The 10,174-nt window shown below is 38.4% G+C and overlaps 1 protein-coding gene across 1 annotated transcript; it reads left to right on the plus strand.

Moving 5' to 3' along the window:
* The first annotated feature begins 307 nt into the window (after positions 1 to 307).
* LOC142985830 (uncharacterized) lies at positions 308 to 3,616 on the plus strand. The gene is made up of 4 exons (XM_076134072.1): positions 308 to 728; positions 819 to 1,730; positions 1,815 to 2,201; positions 3,054 to 3,616. The coding sequence occupies exons 1-4, from the start codon at positions 308 to 310 to the stop codon at positions 3,614 to 3,616; spliced, it is 2,283 nt and encodes a 760-aa protein (XP_075990187.1).
* Positions 3,617 to 10,174: the final 6,558 nt, after the last annotated feature.

Genomic DNA, 10,174 nt, shown 5'->3' on the forward strand with positions numbered 1-10,174 from the left:
TGTGTTGAATTCACTGACTTCCGTTATGCCCGACACAAAATTCAAAATAGAAGATTGGCCGGAAATACACAAAATTCCATTGGCAGATCCTAAATTTAATTGGCCTAACAAAATTGATCTTCTGTTGGGAGCAGAAGTATATAGCGATATCTTGAAGGAAGGACTAATCAGGAGTCCTAAAGGCTCACCGATCGCACAGGAAACATACTTAGGGTGGATCGTGTCTGGTCGCGTAGATTTTCAGGAAACGTCACAAAATCATCATAACGTTATCATCAATATGCATGCGCAAGTAGATGAAAACGATATGTTGAAGAGATTGTGGGAACTCGATTCCGAACCTGTAGTTAATAAGAAGCTGCTCACGCCTGAAGAACAGTCTTGTGAAGACCATTTCGCAGCTACGATATGTCGAGATAATAAGGGTCGCTACATTGTGAAATTGCCATTTCGATGTGCTAATCCACCATGTAAGGAAGGAAATTCTAAAAGCATAGCTGTCAAAAGGTTGTTAGGTTTGGAAAGGAAATTGTCTAGGGATCTTGAATTAAAAAACCAATACTCGGATGTAATCAAAGAATATTTATTTCTGGGACATTTAGAGCAGATTACAGACGAATCCGACAAGAACCGCAATGATGTTGTGTATCTGCCTCATCATGCAGTGGTCAGATATGACAAAGTGACCACTAAAGTGCGAGTGGTTTTCGATGCATCGTGCAAAGGAACAAATGGCGTTTCCTTAAACGATAACCTAATGGTAGGACCCACTCTCCAGGCAGATCTACGACATATAATATTTAGATGGCGTCAACACCCAATTTGTTTAGTAGCGGATATTGAAAAGATGTATCGCCAGGTCAAAGTGTCAAAGGATGATATAGATTATCAAAGGATTGTCTGGAGAGAGGATCCTACCACGGATATCCAGCACTTTAGACTCTTGACTGTTACTTTCGGCACTTCCTGTGCGCCATACCTCGCAGTGAAAACCTTGCAGCAAGTTGCGGCTGATGAGGGCGAATCATATCCTTTGGCTGCCGAGAGGGTTAAGTCTGATTTTTACATGGACGATCTGATGTCTGGTTGCCAGTCTGAAACAGAAGCTGTAGAAATCTATGAGCAGATGAATGGGTTGTTGGCAAAGGGAGGATTTAAGCTACAGAAGTGGTCAAGCAATAAGGTTTCGTTACTGGAAGAGTTGCAGGAAGGATCGTGCAAGGATTTGGAAATAGTAAAGGATAAAGTACAAAAGGTACTAGGTCTTACCTGGAATTGTAGCACTGACATGTTTGATTACTCCGTAAGGATGTCACCGCCAACAGCACCTGAAACAAAAAGAACAGTTATGTCGGAAATATCTCGTCTGTATGATCCATTGGGATGGATAGCACCTTGTATTATCACCTCTAAGGCCTTTATACAGAAGTTGTGGATTTCTGGAATAGAGTGGGATGAAGAACTTCCTCCAAACCTGTTAGAAGAATGGAAAGGTTACAGAGAGGAGTTGGGAAAACTGATTAGCTTTCATATTCCAAGATGGATCGGTAGAAGTGAAAGCAATATCACCATTGAGTTGCATGGGTTTGGCGACGCGTCAAGTATAGCATATGCGGCTGCAGTATACTGTCGTATAATCGACTCAGATGGTTGTATACATTCTAATCTTTTGACAGCTAAAACAAAGGTGGCCCCAATTCATCAAATTTCCATTCCTCGTTTAGAGCTCTGCGGTGCCGTTTTGACAGCAAAATTGTTAGTTGAAGTAGCTGAGGTGATGAACATACCAAAGGTAAATTTACATGCATGGACAGATTCATCGGTTGTACTGGCGTGGTTAAACGATCATCCAAGCCGATGGAAAACTTATGTGGCTAATCGGACTTCGGAAATCCTTGGTTTAGTCGATAATTCGCAGTGGGCTCATGTAGTTTCCAAAGATAATCCTGCGGATATCGCGTCACGCGGCGTATCACCATCAATTCTTCTTGAAAGTGACCTTTGGAAATATGGACCAAGCTGGCTAAAGAATGACCATATAATTTATGCAAGACCTAGATCTATTAGCACTAATGAAGAGAAAAAGCAAATCAAGGCACACATAGCTAAAATAGTTTCTGATTTTGATGAAGACTTTGGAACCAGGTTCTCTACACTAAGAAAATTAGTGAGAGTCATTGCTTATTGCAGAAGATTTATTTTATTGGTAAAGAGACGTAAAGAAAATATTATAAATACAACTTACCTGTCCGTTGCGGAGATCCAAGAAGCTTTAAATCTATGCATCCGAAGAAGTCAGCAGCAATGGTTCAGTGTAGAGATTCTCGCCGTAGAAACCAAACAACCTGTAAATAAGAAAAGTTTATTATTTAAATTAAATCCTTTCTTAGATGATAATAAATTATTAAGAGTAGGAGGTAGAATAAGGAACGCACAATTACCTTCCAATTCAAAGCATCCAGTTGTAATACCGTACCATTCAAGATTGGCTAAATTGATAGTAGCAGATGCTCACGAGAGGAGTTTCCATGGAGGTCAACAATTAGTTATAAATTTTATTCGGTCAAGGTATTGGATCAGTAGGGTAAAAAATATAGTTCGCGCTTGCATACATAGTTGTATTCCATGTGTGAGATATGCAGCTACGACAAGAAATCAAATAATGGGAGATCTTCCCGCATGCCGAGTAACTCCTTGCAAACCATTTTTAAATTCTGGAGTGGACTATGCAGGTCCAATAAATATAAGGGTATCCAAGGGTCGCGGTCAGCGATCATATAAGGGATATATAGCATTATTCGTTTGCATGGTTACCCGGGCGGTACATATTGAAGCAGTTTCCGACATGACGACAGAGAGTTTTTTGGCAGCATTCAAAAGATTTGTTGCTAGGCGTGGTCATTGTCGCCACATTTGGAGTGACAATGGCACTAATTTTGTTGGAGCTTCAAAGGAAATGCGCATGCTATTTACTAAGGAAAGCTCAACGGCAAATGAAATTGCAGCCGCTCTGGCAAACGTCAGCACGGAATGGCATTTTATACCTCCCCATGCTCCGAATTTCGGCGGACTGTGGGAGGCAGGTATAAAGAGTGTTAAGCACCATTTGAAGCGTGTGGTAGGAGATTCCACTCTTACATTTGAAGAGCTGTCAACGGTTTTGTCCCAAATAGAGGCGTGTCTGAACTCTAGACCCCTGTCCCAAGGTAGCGATGATCCAGAAGACCCCGCACCGTTAACACCTGGTCATTTTTTGGTAGGTTGTCCGTTGGTGGTAGCACCTGATCATAACTATGAGTGTACTACGGTAAGCACGTTACGCAGATGGCAATTAGTTCAACGCATGGTACAAAGCTTTTGGCGAAGATGGAGACAGGAGTATTTGACTAATTTCTTTCAAAGGCAAAAGTGGGCTACCCAAATTCCTAATCTTAAGATAGGCAACATAGTATTAGTAAAGGAAGATAACTTACCTCCCAGTAAATGGTTGTATGGCAGGATCGTTGAATTGCATCCAGGCCAGGATGGCATGACTCGGGTTGTTACTCTTCGTTGCAAAGGCTCCACATTCAAACGTCCAGTTTCAAAATTATGTTTATTTCCCGTAATGGAGTAAAAATGTTTCGTTTTATTAAATAATAAGTTTGTTTTTGTTATTAAAATGCTCTTGCTTGTTTAATTATAATTTGTCTTTTGTTTGTTAGCAAAATGGGCAGGCAATTACTTGATTAAAGTTATTGGATTAGTGGATTATTTGTTAAGTAATATTAACTCATAGCTTATATTTTATAATTTTTTGTTAGTCTTAGTTATGAAACCATATTATTTAAGCCCTATAAATTGTAAGTCATCGTTCACCATTATAATGTTTAAATGTATACAGTCCATTTCTCTCTTTGTGTTTGCTAAGTTTGTTCATGGTGGGCGGTGAGAAAAGGAAAATTATCCTTTTGGTGGGCGGAATGTTCAATATTTGGTTCGATGTCCACGCCATATAATCAATAATGTTTAAAAGTTTACACGAGACTTCCCTAGATGGCGTTGGCATCGAATTATAAGTCGCTATGGTTTCGTTACGCGGCCGGGTATATAAACCAATTTTTTTATGAATAAATCCTCTTGCTCTGAGGTAACGAGTTTTCTTACAACCGTTATCCCTGACCTGTGGTGCCGTGTGCGAGTAAAGTACACTTATCTTAGTTTGTATTTATGAAGTATTGTATTATATATATATATATATATATATATATATATATATATATATATATAAATATATATATATATATATACAGGGTGTAAATGACAGCTAACCGAAAACTTTACTGGTAAGTTTGTGACACTGTATGCGCGAAATTTACTCCAACGATATTTCTCGGAAATGATTGGTTCCCGAGTTAGTCATTTTTGAGCGTTCAATGTATAGTGAACAACGCGATGTATCTCCGCGCATGCCTACGAGATTTCTGGCGGCGGCGGCGCGCTGAGCGACGACATGTCGCGACGCGTCGTAGGTACGTACGCGTACCACCACGTCTATGCGCTCACTAGTATGCAACGCTATCATTAGATAACAATCTTATGTATCGTTTATGGTTTCGTAAATAGGCCCGTATGTTACAATAGCTCATAGTAAAATTGTAAGTAGGTAGGTACCTACTTGGCTTACGTGAAATCAAACAATAATAGCAAAATGTAACCAATAATAAGAAAGTGCTAAAACAAATTGTTATCAATGTCTATCAACACGCAAATACCTGGTGTATGGCGAGAGTTTGAGTACCTTTGGATCCGGACGTACAGGTGCAGAGCACGCCGTGCACTTCCACGTGCTTCACCATACATAACACATCAACATTTCTTCCTATTTACGAACACAACTGCACTTCGAAAACAATAACAACAAAAATAATAACAATAAAAACACTAAAAACTCAAAACCGGAACAATAACAAGTAATAATAAACAACAGTTCACACACGACACGACGAATAGGACATAACGAACGACACCGGTGAAGAGCTTCCGTCTTCCGCGAGCGAATTGCTCGAACTATCAAAGAGAGCCGCCGGCGCGGGCGCCTCTCCGCTCACTCGCGCCGCCCCTCGCCCGCGCCACCCGCTCCCTCCGCGCCGTCCGCGCGCGCGCCGCCGATTTGGTGACGAGCGACGAGTTAGGATCCCAGCGAGAGATTAGATTCAATAAAATATTGATGTGCTATTACTATTTTTACTTGTCACAGTTGTTAGTGGTTGCATTGTAGTTTTATTCAAATACCGAATAACATTACAAACATTATTGATGTAAGTTTAAAATACTTTGATATTTATAACATAAAATCAGCTTAAAGTAAATAAAATATACACGAAACGTTTATTTAATTAAACCATAAAAAATGTAGGTACATAACAATGATAACAATCAATATCCATTAATATTCTTATCAGAGAAACTAACTTATCATAATTCATAATCCCCGGAGAATTACTTAGCATCCATTTTGTCGCATCCCATCTATGTAACATCCACGCGCGGTCGCGGCGTCACGCGTCACTACGGCCATCTTCTTTTCGAGTCGCACCGCGCTTGTATGAAGTATGAATGAGCGTGTAAATATCGAATAGAAATTTGCAAGAACAAATGGAACAAAGCGACAATACATGTTAAATTGTTTATTAGAGATTTTTATAGCATTAAGGAATATCAATAGGATTTTTTGTCGTTCTGTATGTATTTGTACGTGTAATAATAAGATATCACACATTTAAAATCTTATGAATTTACCTTTTATCGGCGAGCGTGATAATTATGTTATTTTCATTTTTAACATAGAACAAATACTAAGTAACGTGCATACTAGTGAGTGTGAGGCTGACAGCTGTGTGCGTAATCGTGTCTGTGTGGCGCGCGTAGGTACACGGCGTGACGTCGACCGTCGCGGCCGGCCGCCGCCGGCGCGGTGTCGTTGGCCGAACAGCTGATAGCGAATTTATACGTTGTTTTAATCCATTGCTGTTTTTTGTGAAAAACAGTAATATGACGGATTTTTTTTTCATATTCATGTTGCATTGTGTAGTATTAACGAAATAATACCAAAAAAAACGCATAAAAAATCGGAAAAATCAAGAAAAAACCGATGAAAATTTTCAACGCCATAAGCATCAGAATCGTGTCTAAAGTCATATTTTTTCGTTTTTGGTAGGCTGTCTGTTACACCCTGTATATTATAAGTATTATATTTAGTTTATTGTGTGTCTTTAATATCATCTATTTATATAATATATTGAATTATTCGTATTTAATATTTTTGTAACTGTAAATAATTATGTATGTATATACTCATCTATATTTATGTATAGTCACATGACCACATTGTTATATATTTGTAAACCTTTTTTTCAACTAAATTTTCCTCCTTTATTATTTAAACGCCTACTTCATTTAATCTCTGCATCACCCCAAGGTAGACTGGCAGAAAATGCCTTAGGCATTAAGTCCGCCTTTATACAAATTGTATAAGAAGTTTAAATAAATAAATAAATAAAATTATGACCCATTTTCTCTTCTGTGACGCAAGCGAAGTTGCGCGGGTCAGCTAGTAATAAATAACTTCATCTTATAATGAAACAATGAGTCACACCAATGATTTTTGTTATGAGCGTATTTAAAAACTAGGTACTTCAAGGATAAAAAATCTGTTTTTATTTTTTTCGTATCTTCAAAAATGACCGAGATATTAAACATTAAAGTATGGCCTTCGCGCCAAACTCCGGCGAAGCGGCCGCACGGACGTGTGACGTCATCTCGTGACACTGCTATTTCGTCAGTACTTGCCGATACCTACATAGGCTCGTTGCGCTCTCGCGGTTTCGCTTTAAATAATTTGTTTTGCCTATAGTGGACAATCAAAATGGTAAAAAAATATTTTATTGTTCCTATGTGTACTAACTCCAGTGAAAAAACACCCCAAACATTGTTTTTTTCTGTACCATTAGATAAAAATGTGCGAAAAAAGTGGTTAAAGGTTATGAAGAGAGCAGATCCTCTCACAGACCCGAGTCACGTACATTGTTGTGAAGATCATTTCGACGTAAATATTGTTTTCATTATATATATGTTACTGTAAAAGCCCGAACGGTGGTAAATCCTAAGATTTTCCGGTATAACCTAAGATTTACCAACTCGCAATGGTAAAAGTCCGAACAATTCTTTTATTTCGAACTTTTACCTATATTCACTTGATGATGTCGAGATGTCGCCGGAGCCCCGCTTCGCGGGGCTCCTCCTACTGGGTGGTTAAAAAAAAATAACCAAATCAAACGCTGTGCCCAAAACTCCTTCTTTATAACTATGTCACAGTATACAGGGTGTAAACGACAGCCTACCGAAAACGAAAAAAAATGACTTTAGACACGATTCTGGTGCTTATGGCGTTGAAAATTTTCATCGGTTTTATCTTGATTTTTCCGATTTTTTATGCGTTTTTTTTTATTTTTTCTGGTATTATTTCGTTAATACTACACAATGCAACATGAATATGAAAAAAAAAACCGTCATATTACTGTTTTTCACAAAAAACAGCAATGGATTAAAACAACGTATAAATTCGCTATCAGCTGTTCGGCCAACGACACCGCGACGGTCGACGTCACGCCGCTTACCTACGCGCGCCACACAGACACGATTACGCACACAGCTGTCAACCTCACACTCACTAGTATGCAGCGTTACTTAGTATTTGTTCTATGTTAAAAATGAAAATTACATAATTATCCCGCTCTCCGATAAAAGGTAAATTCATAAGATTTAAAATGTGTGATATCTTATTATTACACGTACAAATACATACAGAACAACAAAAAATCCTATTGATATTCTTTAGCGCTATAAAAATCTCTAATAAACAATTTAACATGTATTGTCGCTTTGTTCCATTTGTTCTTGCAAAATTCTATTCGATATTTACACGCTCATTCATACTTCATACAAGCGCGGTGCGACTCGAAAAGTAGATGGCCGTAGTGACGCGTGACGCCGCGACCGCGCGTGGATGTTACATAGATGGGATGCGACAAAATGGATGCTAAGTAATTCTCCGGGGATTATGAATTATGATAAGTTAGTTTATCTGATAAGAATATTAATGGATATTGATTGTTATCATTGTTATGTACCTACATTTTTTATGGTTTAATTAAATAAACGTTTCGTGTTTATTTTATTTACTTTAAGCTGATTTTATGTTATAAATATCAAAGTTTTTTAAACTTACATCAATAATGTTTGTAATGTTATTTGGTATTTGAATAAAACTACAATGCAACCAGTAACAACTGTGACAAGTAAAAATAGTAATGCCACATCAATATTTTATTGAATCTAATCTCTCGCTGGGATCCTAACTCGTCGCTCGTTACCAAATCGGCGGCGCGCGGGCGGACGGCGCGGAGGGAGCGGGTGGCGCGGGCGAGGGGCGGCGCGAGTGAGCGGAGAGGCGCCCGCGCCGGCGGCTCTCTTTGATCGATAGTTCGAGCAATTCGCTCGCGGAAGACGGAAGCTCTTCACCTGTGTCGTTCGTTATGTCCTATTCGTCGTGTCGTGTGTGAACTGCTGTTTATTATGACTTGTTATTGTTCCGGTTTTGAGTTGTTAGTGTTTTTATTGTTATTATTTTTGTTGTTATTGTTTTCAAAGTGCAGTTGTGTTCGTAAATAGGAAGAAATGTTGATGTGTTATGTATGGTGAAGCACGTGGAAGTGCACGGCGTGCTCTGCACCTGTACGTCCGGATCCAAAGGTACTCAAACTCTCGCCATACACCAGGTATTTGCGTGTTGATAGACATTGATAACAATTTGTTTTAGCACTTCCTTATTATTGGTTACGTTTTGCTATTATTGTTTGATTTCACGTAAGCCAAGTAGGTACCTACCTACTTACAATTTTGCTATGAGCTATTGTAACATACGGGCCTACTTATGATACCATAAACGATACATAAGATTGTTATCTAATGATAGCGTTGCATACTAGTGAGCGCATAGACGTGGTGGTACGCGTATGTACCTACGACGCGTCGCGACATGTCGTCGCTCAGCGCGCCGCCGCCGCCAGAAATCTCGTAGGCATGCGCGGAGATACATCGCGTTGTTCACTATACATTGAACGCTCAAAAATGACTAACTCGGGAACCAATCATTTCCGAGAAATATCGTTGGAGTAAATTTCGCGCATACAGTGTCACAAACTTACCAGTAAAGTTTTCGGTTAGCTGTCATTTACACCCTGTATAATTATACCGTGAAATAGTTATAAACATAGTTATGAAGGAGGATTTTTTTATATACCGTAACATAGTTTTTAAACTCCGGCTTGTTCGGACTTTTACCATTGAGAGTTGGTAAATCTTAGGTTTTACCGGAAAATCTTAGGATTTGCCACAGTTCGGGCTTTTACAGTAACATATACATACAAAACTGTTTTATACTTTTGCAAAAGACACCTAATCTAAAACTTAAAGCCCAGTTCAGATACTGTCAAGCGCACATGTTAAATAGAAGTTTATTGCCTTTTGAACACTTCCTCAAGATCAAGATGCCATATCATGTTCATACCTACCTAGCAATGAACTTCTACTAAACAGTTGATACTATTTAATGAGCAGTTCAATGACCTCACAGGCGGCGGCGAGCCGAGCGCGGCGGTTGAGTTGGCGTTGGTTTTTTGTTTTGAAAAAAGAACCCATGTTTATTAAATCTAATAATAACAAATGTTTTAAAATGTTAGCTTAATTAAAAGTTCTCATTACACACCCAATCATATAAGTCTACCTACAGAGTAGATTCATGCGTTCATATGATAGCCATAACATTTTTTTTTATAATATTATTTTAAAACTATGTTTTCCAAATTTACACTTGGTAGGTACGTAACACTCATTATTTGTAATGCCAGTTGTAACAAACTTTCAATTTTATTGTTAACTACACAGAAATATTATTAGTAGTATACGAGTCCATAAAAATATCGACTTTTGGTAGGTTATCCGCCTGTCCTTTTACAAAACCTTCTTCCATCGCGCTTTATTAATACAATTAGAATAATGTCCTAATCAATTTATAACACATACACATACACAGACTCTTTAAATATTAAATGCAAATCACTTTTCAAATCAA

Source organism: Anticarsia gemmatalis, chromosome W (genome assembly GCF_050436995.1).
Source record: "Anticarsia gemmatalis isolate Benzon Research Colony breed Stoneville strain chromosome W, ilAntGemm2 primary, whole genome shotgun sequence".
Taxonomy (NCBI): domain Eukaryota; kingdom Metazoa; phylum Arthropoda; class Insecta; order Lepidoptera; family Erebidae; genus Anticarsia; species Anticarsia gemmatalis.